At 38.7% G+C, this 17,771-nt stretch overlaps 4 protein-coding genes and 1 long non-coding RNA gene across 8 annotated transcripts; 3 read left to right on the plus strand and 2 right to left on the minus strand.

The window, feature by feature from the left end:
* Window positions 1-43: 43 nt before the first annotated feature.
* Window positions 44-1,834, plus strand: LOC132699649 (protein phosphatase 1 regulatory subunit 7-like). Of its 2 annotated transcripts, none has more exons than XM_060666487.1 (5): window positions 44-213; window positions 271-589; window positions 641-803; window positions 1,162-1,470; window positions 1,529-1,834. In XM_060666487.1, exons 1-5 carry the CDS (start codon window positions 186-188, stop codon window positions 1,700-1,702), a joined length of 993 nt encoding a protein of 330 aa, XP_060522470.1. In that variant the 5' UTR covers window positions 44-185; the 3' UTR covers window positions 1,703-1,834. The 2 variants fall into 2 exon arrangements, with proteins under 2 accessions (XP_060522470.1, XP_060522469.1); XM_060666486.1 differs by having other exon boundaries at window positions 55-213; window positions 268-589.
* Window positions 1,835-2,252: 418 nt separating this feature from the next.
* LOC132699486 (uncharacterized) lies at window positions 2,253-4,420 on the plus strand. Its single transcript, XR_009618511.1, has 3 exons — window positions 2,253-2,361; window positions 4,029-4,227; window positions 4,287-4,420. It is a non-coding gene; the product is annotated as an uncharacterized LOC132699486 (long non-coding RNA).
* Window positions 2,819-5,859, minus strand: LOC132699485 (protein bric-a-brac 2-like). Of its 2 annotated transcripts, XM_060666235.1 has the most exons (5): window positions 5,727-5,859; window positions 5,345-5,633; window positions 4,314-4,487; window positions 4,009-4,231; window positions 2,819-3,253 (listed from the first exon to the last, which is right to left on the minus strand). In XM_060666235.1, the coding sequence occupies exons 2-5, from the start codon at window positions 5,552-5,554 to the stop codon at window positions 2,961-2,963; spliced, it is 900 nt and encodes a 299-aa protein (XP_060522218.1). In that variant the 5' UTR covers window positions 5,555-5,633; window positions 5,727-5,859; the 3' UTR covers window positions 2,819-2,960. The 2 variants fall into 2 exon arrangements, with proteins under 2 accessions (XP_060522218.1, XP_060522217.1); XM_060666234.1 differs by lacking the exon at window positions 5,727-5,859 and having other exon boundaries at window positions 5,345-5,683.
* A 304-nt stretch (window positions 5,860-6,163) lies between these two features.
* Window positions 6,164-11,563, minus strand: LOC132699484 (actin-interacting protein 1). The gene is made up of 10 exons (XM_060666233.1): window positions 11,105-11,563; window positions 10,928-11,049; window positions 10,743-10,833; window positions 10,362-10,690; window positions 9,573-9,857; window positions 8,669-8,996; window positions 8,393-8,610; window positions 8,170-8,328; window positions 6,682-6,832; window positions 6,164-6,625 (listed from the first exon to the last, which is right to left on the minus strand). Exons 1-10 carry the CDS (start codon window positions 11,118-11,120, stop codon window positions 6,516-6,518), a joined length of 1,809 nt encoding a protein of 602 aa, XP_060522216.1. The 5' UTR covers window positions 11,121-11,563; the 3' UTR covers window positions 6,164-6,515.
* A 607-nt stretch (window positions 11,564-12,170) lies between these two features.
* Window positions 12,171-17,438, plus strand: LOC132699858 (triokinase/FMN cyclase-like). Of its 2 annotated transcripts, XM_060666798.1 has the most exons (5): window positions 12,171-12,503; window positions 12,559-12,666; window positions 12,718-13,392; window positions 13,449-13,929; window positions 17,163-17,438. In XM_060666798.1, exons 2-5 carry the CDS (start codon window positions 12,645-12,647, stop codon window positions 17,395-17,397), a joined length of 1,413 nt encoding a protein of 470 aa, XP_060522781.1. In that variant the 5' UTR covers window positions 12,171-12,503; window positions 12,559-12,644; the 3' UTR covers window positions 17,398-17,438. The 2 variants fall into 2 exon arrangements, with proteins under 2 accessions (XP_060522781.1, XP_060522780.1); XM_060666797.1 differs by having other exon boundaries at window positions 12,172-12,666.
* Window positions 17,439-17,771: the final 333 nt, after the last annotated feature.

Genomic DNA, 17,771 nt, shown 5'->3' on the forward strand with positions numbered 1-17,771 from the left:
TTAGGTAATATATAAGTAAATAAATAGAATTCGCGGATTTCCCGAAACAATCTACGACAGTAGTTCGGATGAACATACACATTCTCAAGCATTCGGAGTGTCAAGTTTTCACAGAATATCGCCAGTTATTTAATTGTAACTACAATAAACGACGATAAACTATAAGAAAACGCTTTACCTGCGAAATGCCGGTGCCCAATAAAGAAAGCCAAGGTTGGTTTATTATTCTTTGCGGTGACGACAACTGGTAGCTATGTTTGTTTACAGTAGAGGATGCTGTGGATGAGGTTCAACCGGAAGAGTCCATTCCATCGGAATCTGGTGATTCGAGGCACGGTCACGGTCACGACCTTACCGTTAACGATATAATTGTCGTCGATCCGGAAACATTAGAGTTAGACTTAAATCATGGCAGAATTGGTAAAATTCAAAACCTGGAACCTCTCACCCAAATTGAAAGGCTCTATCTTAGATGGAATTTGATCACAAAGATTGAAAATTTGAACACGCTGACCACCCTGAAAGAGCTTGAGCTTTACGATAACCAAATAACTAAACTTGAAAACCTTAGTGCTTTGGTAAATTTGGAGTGAGTTTGAGTTTGGACACTGTAGTGAGAGATTTACACGGACATTTTTAGAATACTTGACATGTCATTCAACCGAATACGGGAGATAGAAGGTTTGGACGATCTTGTTAACCTGAAGAAATTATATCTGTCCTCCAATAAAATCAGCAAAATCCAAAACTTGAATGAATTAAAGAACTTGACACTGTTAGAGCTAGGAGACAACAAAATAAGGGTAACGGGTGATCCATTATAAATGTTACTCCCTCCTAACTTTTTTATTTTAAATTTTAGGCAAAACAGTTTAATACAAAAGTTGCAGGCTGTATTGTGTAGATTTAATATTATATGCTTATTTATATACAAGGTGTGACAAAAAAAGTATATCAATGTATGTATATATGTTTTTTTAATTGGAACTTGGAATATTTAAAAAACTTGGGTATACCATGCTTTTTTGACCCAACTTGTATATAAGTAAATATGTAATATTATATCTTAATGCTACAACTTTTGCATTTTTGTTTTTTTTTCTAAAATGTAAAATAAAATAATCAATAGTTTTTCTCCTAAAATATCAATATTTGTATCAGGAAATTGAAAACATTGATGGTTTGACGTCTCTCAACTACTTGTACCTGGGAAAGAACAAGATAACCAAAATTGAACACCTCGACTCCTTGGTGAACTTAACCTGCCTCAGCTTGCAGAGTAACAGGCTGACCAAAATTGAAAATTTGGACAAATTAACTGAACTGACTGAGCTTTATCTCTCGGAAAATGGCATCACGAAACTGGAGAATCTCGACTCCAACAAAAAGCTTGAAACCTTAGATTTGGGTCAAAATCAGATAAGCGTGATTGAGAACATCGAAGCGTTGGAAAATTTAGCGGAATTTTGGGTAAACACGCGACTTTAACCAAGTACGCCAAAGTGAAATTCACTTTTTACCCTTTCAGATGAATGACAATAAGGTAAACGATTGGAATTCCATCAATAATCTGGCGAATCATAAAAATTTGGCGACCGTTTACTTGGAACGCAACCCAGTTGCCGAGGACCCGATGTACAGGCGAAAGTTAAAAATGATTGCCCCTTCTTTATCCCAAATCGACGCAACTTTATGTCGTTAAATAAAAATTGGTTAGTTTTAGATTTATCCCATTTAACTTTTTTTTTTTTTCAAAAATTTGTGAGGTTAAATAACGCATTTATGATGTCTGTGGATGTTAGTTTTTTTTTTCTAATAAAAACGTGTAGCATTAGTTATTGATCTTATTTTGGTGTTTCACGCAGAAAAATCCGTTAAAATATTCCATAAAAATTGCGACAAACTGGAAGACAATTATGACGCAATTACAAAGTGGATTTGACTCCATCAAGGAGGCTATTTTCTATATAACCAATTTTTGTTCTTTCATCAACAGATAAGGAGATTTTGGAAAGGGTGACCAACATTTAGCTATTGGATAATATAGCAGGCCTGCTCAGATAAACGTTGATGATAAACATTTTCGTACAGTCGAGAATCATCTTTCACGCACGCGTCACTTTCCACTAATTGAAACGTATTATTGTCCTTTTTTTTTAAATTGATTTATGTGTAAAAATACAATATCAGTTTCTGAAATACGGATAATATTGGCAACGCCGAGCCGAGTTGTCGGTAATGTCACAGAATACTAGCAATCTGTGCGATTGTTTTTTTTTAATTTTTGCTGAATATCTGCTTACACTGGAAAACTTGTTTTTGTAGTCAAAACTGTAAATAAAAGAATGTGCCTATACACGGGTAAGTGTTACCTTATATACAAGGTGGTGTAATAGCACTTCCACTCAGAACTTGTATACTTTCAATAGTTTGCTCCTTCATGAAATTACAATATTTTTTCAACAACGCTGTCCACACCACTCATTTTTGTCTGAAGATTTAATAGGATCCGTACATATTTCGAAAAAATACTGCCGTAAAAAAGCTACATCGAAACTTATTGACGATCTGTCAGCGGCCATGTCGGTTGTTTGCAATTATACGGGGGTCGTTGATTAAAAACGAGACTTTAGATCTCGCTCATGCGCATGTTTTCAGATTTTGCTTCAAAAATTCCTTTATCGTTCTGCATAGACTCTATATGGTGGGGTCCTTGCCTGTCCCCCGCCGTCTGTAATTGCCAAAAGACATTTATTTGCGGTGTTCTTTTCGCATTCGGAGTAAACAAAAATTGCGTCAATTAAAATAATCTCTTTAATCGAACGGTAACATTTTTTTCCATACGGCAGTACAAAAAAAAAACTCTCGAGACTCGGATTTAAATTATTACACGACACGAGGTGGGATTCAACTGGAATCCTTCCGTTTTGAATATTGGACTAGTGTTCGCGTGGTCGCGTCTAGGAATTGTCCGTCTTTCTTCGTTTCCTCGTGACGTATTCTTCGGGATGTCGATACGACACATGCTTCCGTAATGCGTCTCGGCTACGAGACACATGAGGGCAGGACTGGCACGCGTGGTAGGCCTCCTCGTGCGTTTCCATGTGCACCCGCAAGTTGTACTGGTTACTCAGGTATTTACCGCACAGGAAGCACTTGCACGTCTCTGATGTTTCCCTCGAATGCGCTTTGCGCAAACTCGGATACGGGCAGTCGCCCTCCGGTGAGCATGGGCTCGCGTTTTCCGGCGTTACTGCAACAGACAAAAACTGATTACGTCATCTGACATGTCCTGTATTTCCTCTCACAAAAGTGTTGATCTAGGCATGCGTCAAATGCTTCATATAATCTGTGATCTGTTGTTCGTTCTGTGTCTTTTGTAATTTAATTGGTGCTGTGCGCAATGTAGAGGTTATTTCAGCAGGTGTCAAATATAAAACCTTGGTCCAACGTTACTGTTGGCTTTTCTATATTATATATTCTGTTGTTGTGGAGAATATACGTATTTATACCATTATTCAAAAATACGTACATGGGAGAGAGACAGAGAGAGAGAGAGAGAGAGAGAGAGAGAGAGAGAGAGAGGGAGAGAGAGAGTAAAACTTGGCAACAACGAAATAGAGTCAAATAATTAACTCCGGTTTTTTTTGGATTTTTCTGAGTAATACTCCGAAAGGATGCTGTATAAGTTAACCACGATATTGTGTGATAAAGAAAAATGAGATTAACTTCTTCTTAAACCGAAAACATGATAGCGATTCTCCATTTTCGAGAGTGAAGAGATCTATGAAAATTTCGCAGCGTTATATATTAATAGAAATAAAAAGTAAATTATTTTTAATTTTTTCAAAGTGAGGTTAGACGTTATATCGTAAACTTCTTCTTTTATAAAATTGAGCATGATTGCCAGAGTTATGCGGCCAACCATAGAGCGCATCACTACATGTTGACGAGATCACGATTTCGAAATTGTATTTGTAAAAGTAGATAGAAATTGCTGATGGTTACCTCGTAATGGTTTTTCCCAGGTAGGGGGCGTGGAGCTTCGCACCGATTTGCTGTCGCTCGATAAATTGATCGCTACGTTGCTGCCTGCGTCACCGCTTTGCCTTTTGACGTTAATACTGGTAGAATTGTAATTGTCACTCGCGTCTGGTGCTTTTTCAAAATTCGGGAGTTGGAACGTTTCCGTGGTGTCCGCGGCGGGGACGGGCTCTTCCCTCTCGGGTACCTGAAGCAATGTGCTTCTAAGTTTATGCATCAAACTATAATCAAAAATTTTAAAGGCGTAACCATAGCGAGTTAGGACCTACCTTCATATCGCAAAGCCCCTGAATTTTCAGCAGTTTGGCAACGGACAGCAAATTCGGCAGTTGCTCCTTCGATACCACACACTGACCCTTGTACATGAACGCGAGCATCGCTTTGACGTCATCTATACCAACGTTGTGTAGCACGATTACGGGGTGTTGCGTATTTCTAAGGTCCTAATGAAAATTTCAAAAATAGAAGTAAAAATTAACAAACATTGCTGGCCAAGGCACAAAGGGCGTGACTGGAACGGAGAATGTACTCCTAAGAGGACGGCTAGCACCAGTTAAGCCATTTGGGGCATTTCTTAAACATTTTTGTGTAAGTGTAAGCTATATGATTAATATGCATCTTTAACTTTGTAAACGTACATAAGTACGTTACAATATTATTTTTAGGTATTATGAACAATAATAAAGTAGATTAAGAGATAAACTTCAGATTAAAATTGAATTGGATAATTTGGATTTTTCTTATCGGAAACTAAGCGGAATTGTCAATTGCGAAATAAAATTTCACGCAATAAGAAGGCTATAATATCATTTCGGTAGCTTTCTTTAAAGAACCAAAGTTCTATTATCTATGGGTTGCTCACTGTTTATTAAAGTGAATTTTGCAAGTTTCTGCGCAATATTAATAAGAACAAACAGAACAAATTCAATTGGATGCATAATTTTTCAAAGCGTTTATTGAAGAAATGTTAAATTTTATAGACGACTACTACTGAAAGTACCCAAAGAAAAACCATGTTCCCGATTACTTGTATTGCCATGTAAATCAGATAGGTTATAGGGGCGTATGTTGGCCACCTTAAATTTTTTGGGAAATTACTTGGGCGATTAGATGACGAATGGCATTCAGTAAAAGTGAGGTTACGGTTACATTCGCGGCCAATTTCATTGTAATAGGCGTCCGCACTCAAAATAGCCGAACTTCTAAAAATACCGTATACCAGAAAAAGCGATCGGCTATTTTTAGAAGACAATTTCGCAGCGGTTTGGGCTCGTTTTGGTTGGAAAATCGGAATACCGACCTGAAACAGCTGTAGAAAGTACACGCTACACATTGCTAGTATGATCCTGTGCGCCCGGACGTTGTGCGCGCCCACCGAAATGGTAACGTCGCTCAAGATGTCGTTTTCAAGAAGGTACGGCAGGTTACGGATGAGCGTCGTCTCGTGGTAGTGCCACTTTAGCACGAAATGCTGCTCAGTCATTACGTGACTCAGGTGGTCAGTGTGCATGATTAGGGAAAAACTGGCGTACTGGGCCGACACGTTCCCAGATATTTGTCCAGCCAGTTTCTATTAATAGGCGGGCTTCCTGGAGAAACAAACAGGTGCCAGGACGTTTCGTAACGCGCCGTCCGACCACATGGCCAAATTTAGATTAAAGGTGAACGTGTCACTGACGTACCTTTTTTTTTTCGTTATAAAATTGTGATATGCTAGTAGGACGTTACATTTTTCTTTTCGTAAAAATATCGACACGATATACAGGGCCGGTAGTAGCTTTCACGTTTGTACAGCTTACATTGTGGCGCAAGTTAGGTTATGGTGCTTCTCGTGAATGGAGTCATGCTGGATGGAAATTATGGTACTATGGGTTTCTCCAGGAATATAACTTCTCATTGAAGTGTCATTGAAACAATGAACAATGCGAATGTCACCAACGGGCGTGCCAACTTTGTGCCAAAACTTTGCTTAAAAACGAGATTATGATGTCACCTGTGACTTTTACGATACTTCGCTCGTCAAACGCGGTTTTGTTTTCCTGTGGTAAAAAAAATTGCTAGCTAGCTAGCTTGCCATGAGTAAAACAAAACAATGTGTAATACTTTTTTTTTAATTAAGAAATTAATACTTTGTTATGCACATTAGTTTCTTACCTAAGTCTTAAAATATACAACATTCCTAATAGAACCACTCGATTAGCCAACCGTCGCAAAATTGTTATAGATCTTATAATGAAAATTCGCTGTACAGATAAATATATAACCCACGAAGCCGAAAAAAAAAAACTCCGAAAACCGTCACACCATGAGCAAAAAAATAATCGTATATAAATATAATGCGCAAATAAATAAATAAGAACCTATCGGAAATAACAAAGTGTAAAAAGAGTTCGGTTAAATGCGAAAAAGGCAAACGAAATAGGACCAAATAATCAAAAACCCTGGACGCTCCCCTCCACGCCCCGCCCAACTTAAAACGGGGTAATCGTCCACAGCTTCGTGTTGCCGTCTTGGCCAACAGACACCACCGTCTTTTCGTCCACCCACGCGAGCCTCGTGACTTGGCTTTGCGCATGCGCATCTGAAACACAACGCACGGTCCATTTGATCTACTAGGGACGTCCGACCATCACTCACTCTTTATTATGATGTGCTTGTCCGGTTTGTCAACGAACCACACGATGATGCTAGTGTCGAGGCTACCGCTCGCCACAAGCTTTGAATCGGGCGACCACGCGACCGTATTCACCCGCGCGTTATGGAACCCCCACTCCTTGTTGTTCGCGAGCTGGCAAAGTGGTCAAGTTATTATTCTGTGGTTACGTTGAATAAGGCCGCGTGCGATTTTTGTAGATTTGGTTATTATATAAGTATTCTCGGAGAACACATTAAGTCAAGAAATCAACCTAAATGCAAACAAAAATATCAAAGCTATGGAATAACAAAGTCAGAGGCCTACCGTATGAAAAATGTAGAACATACAATACAAAAAATACAAGAAGCCATATCAACTCCAAGATAAAAGGACCTTGAGGAGAGAATACTGGAAGCAGTTCGCCAAGGTGATGGACACAACATAAAGTCCGGAAAATGCCTAAAGGGAGGACACTGGCCAATAATAAATGAAATAGTAGCAGATAAATGGGCATCTATTGACGAGGAAGAACAAGAAGAGACTAGCAAATTAAACATAAAAAGTCTTCACCATCCGACGGTCGAATTGCAAAACATATTGGATACGAAGAGTGTACCAGACTAATGGAAATTAAGTATTACTATACTACGCAGCTGTTATATTTGGTTAATCTGGTATTCTCCATTTTTCGGCATTTTTAAGGAATCCGTTGTTATTATCCCTCTATATAAATCAGGTTCGAGAGACTAGATGTCGAATTACATCAAAATTGCACTACATAATGTAGCTAACGTCCCTGAAAAGCGTATTGAAATTAGATTAAAACAATTTTTAGAAAAAAATTCCTTATTCAACACGGGAGATGCGTTCATCAAGGCGACATAGTCCGTCCGATCTTTTAATGACAAAAAAGTGTATTACTATTTTTCTTGATTTCTCCAAGGCATTTGAGACCTGTATCGCACTACATCTTGATGTAAAGACTTGAAGATTTAAGTATTAGAGAGCTAGTAAAAAAACTGATTAAATCATACCTACAAGATGGAGCGCAAAATGTTACACTAAGTGATACATTAAGCTGCTCTCTTCAGGTAGGGCATGGTGTGTCGCAGGGCACGGTTCTGGGGCCAATTTTGTTTACATTATATATGAATGGAACATTTTCTATTTTACCGAAAAAAGGTATTGTCTGCTATGCGGATGCAGCGGCATTGATTACTGTTGAAAACACTTGGTAAGAAACTGTCGCTTACACCTCACTTATTCACTCATTTGAACTATTGCGCATTTACGGACCGAGAGCATAAAAGATTAATGAGAAAATCGCATGCGCTCCTATCCAACGTGGCCCGCAACGTCGGGTGTAAATTGCACAACAGGGAACGCTTCCTTTTTACTTACAGACTGATCCCGAGAATGCCGGGGGCGACGCATGAGAAATCGACACACTTTAACGATACAAGCGAGGACGGCGGCGCGAAAACACTCACCTTGTAATCTTCGGTGGCGTACAAGACGACTTTCCGGTTGGCGTCGCAGGCCACCAGGTATTTGTCGTCCGGGGAATAAGCGACGTCCGTGACGGGACCCAAATGGTCCAATTCCTGGACCAGTTTGAGGTTATCGCCGTCCAATTCGTAGATATGGACCTAAAGGTAGAAAAACATATTAAAACAACCATTGGAGAGAATTCATAAAAAAAGATGGCCTCGCCTTATTGTCGACGGTACCGCCCACCGCGACGTGACCTCGAGGCGAACAGCTGACGCTGCTCGGTTCGTAGCCGACCTTGAGCGCACTTAATTTCCTATTGTCCTTGGCGACGGTGATTTCGTTGATGCTACCGACGACGATCACGCCCTGTTCCCTCAGTATATCCATGCCCTTGGGCTGCGAGCCGAGCTTCAAATCCGCCGCCCTGTACGCGTTACCTGTATCGCGCGCGTTATATCCTACCCGCCTGCTCCGAAGAAAAAAAAAATACGATACCCTCGATGTCGATTTGTTTCAAACTGTCGTCGATACCGCACGTGTAGAGGGTGCCGTTGTGTGCGCGCATGCCGTTGATTTGGTTCCCGTGACCGGCCCCGTCGATTTTCTCGTTCTCGCCCGTCGCGGTGTTCCATTTGGTGACGATGCCGTCATGGGAACCGGTAAATATCGAAGAACGATCCTCTGACAATGTCAGCACCGTTATCGGTTTGGTGTGACCTTTCACGACCCGCAGGGGTTTTTCTGGGTTGTTCACGTCCAAGTAGTTAATGAATCCGCTCAGGGACACCGACAAAATGTGCTCGCCTTGCCACAGACAAGAAACCTAAACAGATGGACGCCTTCATGCTTGGTATAACAAACAACACAGCATTGATGCATGGGAGACAAAATAGTCCTGAACTTTTAAACCGATTGCTAGCCAAAACGATCATCAACAAATGTATGAAAAAAGAATCCAGATGGAACAAAAACAAAGGAATTTGTTCATCTATGCCCCAAATATAAAGAAGCTCTAGTAATAATGACAGGTCCGCTAATACGAGTAGAATAAAACATGGTTCCGGATCTTGACTTGACTAACCAGTGAGTCATTGACATTACAGAGCTTTCTACTCGGTAGCTGAAAACAATTAATAAAAATCAGCAACCTTGGCGATGATGATGACAATGAACATCCTTTGTTGGCACATCTTTCTCAATAGGCACCGAGAAGAAATTCTAAGAGAACATTATGCTGGAGAAAAAAAAACGAAAACAGGAGATTTTGAGCAATAGTGCTAGAAGGAAACGGTACCAATCGAAGCTATATTGTTGCTGAGGTTCTGTTCAATCGATCAAAATATATGATCCGAATGCGCGTACGGGAAGACGGACAAACGGTTGTAACCGAGTGCGATACCTGTTGGTCTTCGATAGCGTTGCCGAGCTTGAATTCAGTGACGAGGTCCCTGCTAAAAACGTCCCACAGCTTGGCAGTCTTGTCGCCGCTGGTGGTAAGCAGCTGTTTGCCGTCAGGACTCCAGGCTACCCCGTAAACCCCACCCGAATGTGCGGGGCTACCCACCTCGCCGACCAACTCAGAGGTGGTACCATCGTACAGGAACACTTTACCGTCGAAACCGGCGGTCGCGAACAAGTCTCCTTTAGGAGAGTAACGGACCGCCTGTACAAACCTGCTGTGATCCTTGAAAGGGTTTCAAAATACAATCAGTAAAAATAGGACTGCAATGATAAAAGGAGGCCCGACGAGAACATGTAATAGGATGTGGAGGGGATGCAAGTAGTCTAAGCTTGAGACTTTTTAATATGTCAAGGAATATGTTTTTTTTTTCAAAAAGATAAAAATATGATACTTTTAATTTAGTTAATTACAAATAAAAGGTTTGAGTTTCCGATACAAACTTAATTTTAAAGCTGTAGATACTTATTGACTACCGCCTACAAAAGGAAGGAGTGTATTAAAAATAAATACTGCACTGAATCATTTAATCATAACAGGTTATTCCTTCTTTTGCATTTTGTCAGTTGAATTACCTGCCAAAAGTGAGGACCACCCTAACATTCCACCATCTAAAGATACATTGTCAAAGTCTAGAATCTTAAATATTTCTAGAACCTTTAAGTGCATTTGCAAAGACTTGCAGAAGATGGTCGAGTCTCCTTTTGTTATAAGCTCAAGGTGACTAACCTGTTTAGTCATCTTAAATTTAAAGGGAGGTCCTTCGAAAACTGCAGTGGTGTTATCTTCTGACCCGGTAATGATCCTAAATGGTCTGGCTGGTCTAAAATCGCAAGAATTGATGAGCTTCGACTGACCCGAAATTTCTCCTACCGAAGTGCCAGTTTCGGACATGAAAACATGACCGAATCTCTCTCGGCCCTCCCCGACAACGACCATACGTTGGTTATCGGGGGACCAGGCGATATCTTTAATGGGCCCGCCGAACGGGTGGAATTCATTTTTAAGAATGTGTTCCTTGTTGACGGTATCCCAAATTCGGACTTTGCCGGACTGGTCTACAAAATTCGGCGTAACCCATCAGCCAGATCGAAAATCGTTGGTACTCACCGCCGGAAGCGATATAAAAACCGCTGGGAGAATATTTGGCAACATTTACTTGGCAAGAATGTTCCGTGTACACATCAGAAATGGCCGGATTCTACAAAAAAAGTTACTTATGGGTTAAATCTCGCAATGTAAGCGTGATTCACGTCTAAAGCTTATTTATAGGGGTGATATAATTTTGTATTTACCGCTATATTCCTAATTATTACAGAATTGCCGTTGGTGTATAAAAAATTCTTTCCTTTGGGATCTCCGCCCAACACTAGAGGCTGACCCCTTTGCGTTTTCGGGAGTGCCGCGTAAATACTTTCTAAAATAAACCGGGGATAAAATTTAAACAAAAATCGGAAAAAGAAACAACTTACTGCAAGCATATGACATTTCAGAGACGAATATCCGGCTTGACGGAAGAAAATTAAGATAATACTGACTGGTTTACTCGACGCGGCCCGCACAACAACCTCAATTGTATATAAATTCGCTTATCTAAAGTTTTTTCGCCAATAAAACCGAAAACGCTCCAGTAAAATAATCGCCGAAAGCGGTTATGTTTTCCATATAAGGAGAAGTTAGAGATCAGCTAGTTGTCACCTCTTTTCCGAGATTTTGACAAGATTGCTTTTTCTCTTTCTCTAATCTACTATTTGATTCGCCGAACAAGAAGGATAGTAGAGCCTCCTCCCAAATCCGTGGATTATTCGATTCCCCGAAATTGGAATCTCGTAAAAAAGTTCAATTTTTCTAATAAAAAAACCAACTAAAACTAAGGGCTATAAAACAAACAAAGACAACAATTAGTCGGACTTGGGTAGTGATGATGCCTGATTATATTTTTTAACTCAGAAAAATTGAGTCCCCTAATAGATAATCTCAGTGTCGACAAAAGGCAATAAAAAAGCGTTGGATATGAATTAGATAAAAAATACTAAAAATATTCTATTGTCGAAACGTATCATGGGGTACTGCCCCTGATACAATATACCTAGCAAAAAGTAAAAAAAAGATGAAGAATCCTGGATCAAAGACTACTGAACGGTTAGTATTGCACATGGCGATTCAACCTTATTTCGCACTCGGTAGGATCCGTTATAATCAGTATTGTTTAAGTTAAGTTTTAAAAATTAATTGAGCATAATTAAATGACGTTACGTTGCTCGGTTTTCGCTATTCATGACAGTTGGAGGCTGGATTGGCAGGGACAAAAGCGACAAAATTACATTTTTTTTTTGGAATTGTTTAAAGACCAAGTTGGAATATAGTTTATTTATGTTAGAATGTATTTCGATGTGTAATCGAAATTCTGATCTGTCAGAGTAGAACTAAGGAACTAAAATGGTCGCATAATCCACACAATTTGACCAACAAAAGCAAAAAAGAAGAAAAATACTTCTGAATCATATGTCTTGGTGCTATGGTACGCATGCGGTAAATGTTTGACTGTCTAGACTTTGTTGCTTCTCCTTCTTTTCACGTATCCCGTTGGGCAAAACTGCGAGGGTCACTCACCATTGTTGGTAAGGTGTACACTATTTTTTATCATTCTTCACCCGTATGCGTATTTTTAAGTAATAGTAAACATACGTAAATATATCAACACAACAGAGTGACAGAAACAAGGGCTGGCAACATTGGACCACGGCACACATATGAGGTATGGTTCTGTAAAACTAAGCTGCGTATTCCGTGGTTGTGTTGTTTTGGAATTTTTCGCACAAAATTCTAATGGAAAATCCACTCAATAACATCATGCACGACGAATATTTGGTAGGTTTGTCAATGTTCAATCGAGAAGTGTCCCTTTTTGATTTCGGGAATGTAGTTGTCAGCACAAACTACAAAGAAAACAAAAATGTGAGGTTAATTTCGGGTGGCTCCACTTGTTTTGGAGAATACGTAGGGCTAGGGATGTTGACTGCTTCGGTACAAGGTACGGGCTTGAGTAAAACCGATTACCCGCTTAATAAACTTATACGGATAGGTTCTAGTTCTCTACCGCCAAGTTCGAAATTAATATTAAGAGTTATCAGGGAGTTAAGTGTGAACCACAATAGTGGAACTTTGTTGATTATTCCTGCTATATCAGCAGACCATTTAAACTTCGGCCTGGCCGCTGAGCGGGCTATAAATGACAATCTACGGGTGTTGCTATTAGATTGCGGAGACAGAAGCCCCGCTAATGTGGTTTTGGTAAGTAAAATTGCAGGTTCAGTGTCCCAAAGTGGGGGCTCTCTTGAAGATATCTACGCGTTTTGTCGAGCGGTGTTGGACAATATGTGTAGTGCGGTTAACAAGCGTCCAACGATTGACAATAGAGAATGCTTGTATTGTGAAAATTGCAAAGCTAGTAATACTGGACTTGCGGATAGAGATTTGAAATTCGTCGCGAACGATCTTTTTGACGCAGTTGACAAAAAACTATCGTTTAAACCGAACCTTTCTGTAGTTGTTTTGATAAACAACCAAAACTTTTTGAAAAAAGAACGCGAATACGCGTTTATTAAAGAGATCGGATCCATATTTCAGTTACGCGATGTATATGTGGCGCGTTATTATATCGTTAATGGGTTTAGCGGCGGAGGTTTAACATTGACGGTCTTAAAAATATTCGATAAAGAAATACTGACTCATTTAGAAGCCCCATGCGATGTTCCAGGTATAGAGGACTATCCCGTTGCCTTCCGATAGTTCTAAACACTCGCAAATCTGCAGGTTGGATTAGAGTAAATCAAACTACGCCTCACTCTATATCAGAAATCTTGATACGGGGGCGTTTAAGACAAAAATGTCGTCTGTCTCCGCCAACGAAAGGCCCCAAATTACGAATCGGCGCCGCAAACGTGCTATTGCTGTGTATTCAATTCGCGAGCGACGCCCTAATTTCCTGCGAGAAAATGCTAAACAAAATGGATTCCGAGAGGGGCGCCGGCGACGTCGGCTCGAGATTAAAACGCGTCGCGGAAGTTTTAAAACGGAGAATAAAGGACAAGAAGCTGATATTGAATTGTCCGTTTACGTTGTTTCTGAGCCTGAGCAAAATCTTTGAGGACATTGTCGGCGGCACAATGGGGACAGTTTACGGCGTCGCGTTCGAAGGGGCGGCGAAAATATTCGGCACCCATAAAGAAGAGGACGAGGTGACCGCCCTTATGTGGTCGGAGGCGTTTGGACACGCGTGTGAATCGCTGCGGAGGTGATGTCGAAAGCGTGAGGCTCACCAAACAGTCAGGTGTCATTCTGGATTGCGAAGGATCTCCTCTCCCTTGCTGTTTTATTTATTTACTGTCTTTTTTTTTTGAAGAATTGTTGCAGAGAAAATACTAAAATCAAGATGAAAATACTACCGGCTATATAGACAGGAAAGAGAAAATGCTAAACACCTAAGAATCCCACAAATTTGTAAATGGAACTAAAGTTTATTTATTTTTTATTTATTTATTTATTACTAATACCAATATTACAAAAGAAAGTTTCGTCAGAAAAAATAGCAATATGGCTAAATATTTTTAAAAATTATAAACCTATTATATAAAATATTATATAAGACAGACAAGAAAAAAAAAACTATTACGTAAAACGACCAACTAATCAAGGGCGAAAGTGTGTCACAGAATACAAACGTTTTTATTTTTATCTATGCTAAACCCCTAGGGAACTAAAATTGTTACGAATTAATTAATTACCCAGAAATACTAATTGAATTATGTGTAGGAATAATATCCAAAATTAGTAAAGCGAAATAAGAAAAAATGAAAAATATCTTAATAAAAATAACGTTTTTGTTTGAACGCATAATTATATTTTGAGGTCAGATTGTTATCACAAAAAAAGAATACAGTTTTTTTGTTTATAAAGGAAAAATACAAAAAGGGTGTAGCCCCATCATTGACTTTCTTTTTTACTACTATATTTAATATGTGACTGCGATTCGAGTAATTGAATTTATTTCGGTTGCAGCTTTAAATTACACTCCATAGAGTATAGTATAGTAGACACTAATAGTGCAAAGGAAAGTTTTGTCAGAAAAAATAGGAATATACCTAAATATTAAAAAAATACAAACCTGCAAATATTATATAAAACAAACAATAAAAAAAAAAGTAAAATGACTAACTAATAAAGAGCGAAACTGTGTCGCAACAAACGTTTTTATTTTTATCTATTTTTTATTTCATTTTTCTATTCAGACAGGTTATAAAAAAACATTTGTTGTGAGTAAAATATTTTAAACTTTTTTTCAATTTTTTTTAGTTTGGGCCTCTGATTTCACCATGCTTGATAGCAATAGTTGAAAAATCTTTTTAATCGAAATTATTTTTGTTTGTTTAAGTTGAGTTTGAAAGGTTTATTTCTACGTATATAAATTAATTGTTTAAGTAAATAAGTAGCTGTCGGAGTAAACATTTTTTTTGTTCTAGAAATATCTGCATGTGATTGTAATTTAATTTTAATCGAATTATTTTGTTTTGGTTAGTTATGGTTAGAGTCTACTGCAAATCACCACTGTAAGAGATTATAGTCTGTTCATAGATATAAGAAAGTGACTAACTGATACAAATTAAGGAAAGACCCGGGCAAGCTGTAAGAATGAAATATGGCCGAACGGGTCCGTACTTTGCTTAGAATTTAATTATTTGGGGTTTTGTTAGGAAAGATACTAAACAATATTTACTTATTTATGTATGTATTTATGTTTAAATCTAAAATAAAATTACAAATTATTTTTATTACCTACTTAAATTACTTAAAATTATTCACATCACAGTATCATTATCCCTATCATCGCCTCTTCTAATTATTATTGATCTATATTATTTGCAATATGGATTGTTCTGCTTTTTCTATATGTTTAACAGAATTTGCCCAACTTTGTGGAGGGATGTTAAAAACTTCGGTTTCTATAAGTTTGAGGACATTGGAGTTAACACGGGGAAAAACATTGTTACGACGAATGGCAGATTTCAGTTGGTGCCAAACATGTTCAATGGGATTAAATAAACAGTGGTAACTTGGAAGCCTTAAAACTATATGCCTTAGATTTTTTGCATAATTATCACAGACTTATTCTTTTTGTAGGTTCAAGCTTCGTAGAACCTCAATTAATTGCTTTTTGGTATAATCTTCGTGAAAATAAATGTCGTTCTTATACATGTAGTTTTGGATTGTTGCTTTTGTGTCACATGAGGAAGAGGTTTTAGTCAACTGTCTACTGTGATATCTTGCATTGTCCATTACAATAACGCTATTAGGAGGATTGTTTGGAACTAGTTTGTTTTTAAACTAACTTTCAAATAAATCAGCGGTGGTATCTTCATGGTAATCCGGAGAAGAATCTTTAATATTTTTCGCAGACAGAGAAAGTTCATTTGGAATCCAACCAGCTTTAGAGCCATGCAAAATAGTTATTCTTTTACCTCTTTTTGATGGCGCGTATGAGTTTTTTCCGGAGTATTATAAGTGTCCCATGTGATGTGAATAACCAGATTTTATCCAAATAAATAATTGGCCTTTATTGTTCTCTGCAAATCCTAATTTTTTCTAGATATTTCAGTCGCTATTTCCAAATTCTAAAAGATTCCATTAAAACTTGCCTTTTGTCAATTTTTTTAAATCTAAAACCCATGTGTTGAATACACTTCCATAAGGTAGTTCTGCCACATTTAACACCGGTTTCATCTTTTTCAAGCCTCGTAATTAAGATATCTAATGTAGGCACGCTTTGTTCCTCGTATAACTGGTAAATTTTACTCCGTAATATATCTTGATCACTTTCATTTACACTCGAGAAAATGTCAGCATCGCAGCATTTATTATTCACAATTTTCCATACAGTTGAATTTTCGTCAATGTGGCCGTTTCTTCTAAAGATGCTTGCTTGCTGGCACCACGTTCAATGAGAGTCAAATAAACATTGTTTATAACTTCATTAGTCTCAATAGAATAGTGTTTTCTACATTTGGGCGGGAGCATCTCCCGAGATACACTAGACTCGCACATATTCAATGATTCAACACACGCTGTATTACACATGAAATAAGAATAATTACTAATAAACTTAAACTAAGTAGTATACCAAACCAAAGAATATTAAACATAGGCAGGGATAAAATTATTTTCTATTACGGACCACAATTTTACCTGAATTTAAATTTAGGTAATAATCTTGTTGCATTGTATGTTAATGACCACCCTTGGATAATCCCATTCAAAAGCAATTGGTCACTTTCTTATATCTATGAACAGACCATACCAAGTATACTGATGAATAGTATAGACGAAAGTTTAATAAATGGACAGAACCGGCTCGATGTCGCATAATGAGCATTAAATTTGGGACATTGGTTCTGCCCGACCCTGATCCTGATTGTTTGGTGAGCTGAATCACGCATTATTCCGGACACGGCGATATAAAAAGGAGCATTTTAGATTCGGCAAAAGCGGAACCATGTACGAACCATTTCGAGCGGGTTCCGAAGCCGTAAAAGAGGGCCTGGCGAAGGGGGAGAAATTTATAATCGCGTTCGGGATGGGGGTGGGGGAAGCCGAACGGTCTGCCAGGGACACTCGGGGTGATAATCGCTATCCGGATCCGGGAGCTCACGCCGTCGGCATCTGGATGAGGGCAGTCTACGAGGGGCTAAAACTTAAGTGTCCCGACTAGAATTGCGTCGAAAAAAACAGGAATGGACTAAGAATAAAACAATTCGCTATAAAATTTGTGTTTTTTTTTTTTAATCAACGCGAACGACCCTCAAAATATCGCATTAATCGCATCTATGTTAATTCCTAATAAGAATTATGTTGGAATATTTATATTATTACGTCATATCCGACAAGACCCCGTAACAAAGAGGCGCCGCCTTGTTTTTTTGCCGATCGTAAAATGTATCGGCGTCTCAGGCAAAAAGGACAGGGTGGGCAAGCTGCGGTGAGGAGATAATTAGGGTATTATTATGCGATGTCTTTGGGGGTTTACGATGAGTTAGTGAAGACGTAGTTGTCGAACGGAGAGGATTAAACTCGATTCTGCTTCAT

The sequence above is a fragment of the Cylas formicarius genome, unplaced genomic scaffold (genome assembly GCF_029955315.1).
Source record: "Cylas formicarius isolate icCylForm1 unplaced genomic scaffold, icCylForm1.1 PGA_scaffold_3__17_contigs__length_32017465, whole genome shotgun sequence".
Lineage (NCBI taxonomy): Eukaryota > Metazoa > Arthropoda > Insecta > Coleoptera > Brentidae > Cylas > Cylas formicarius.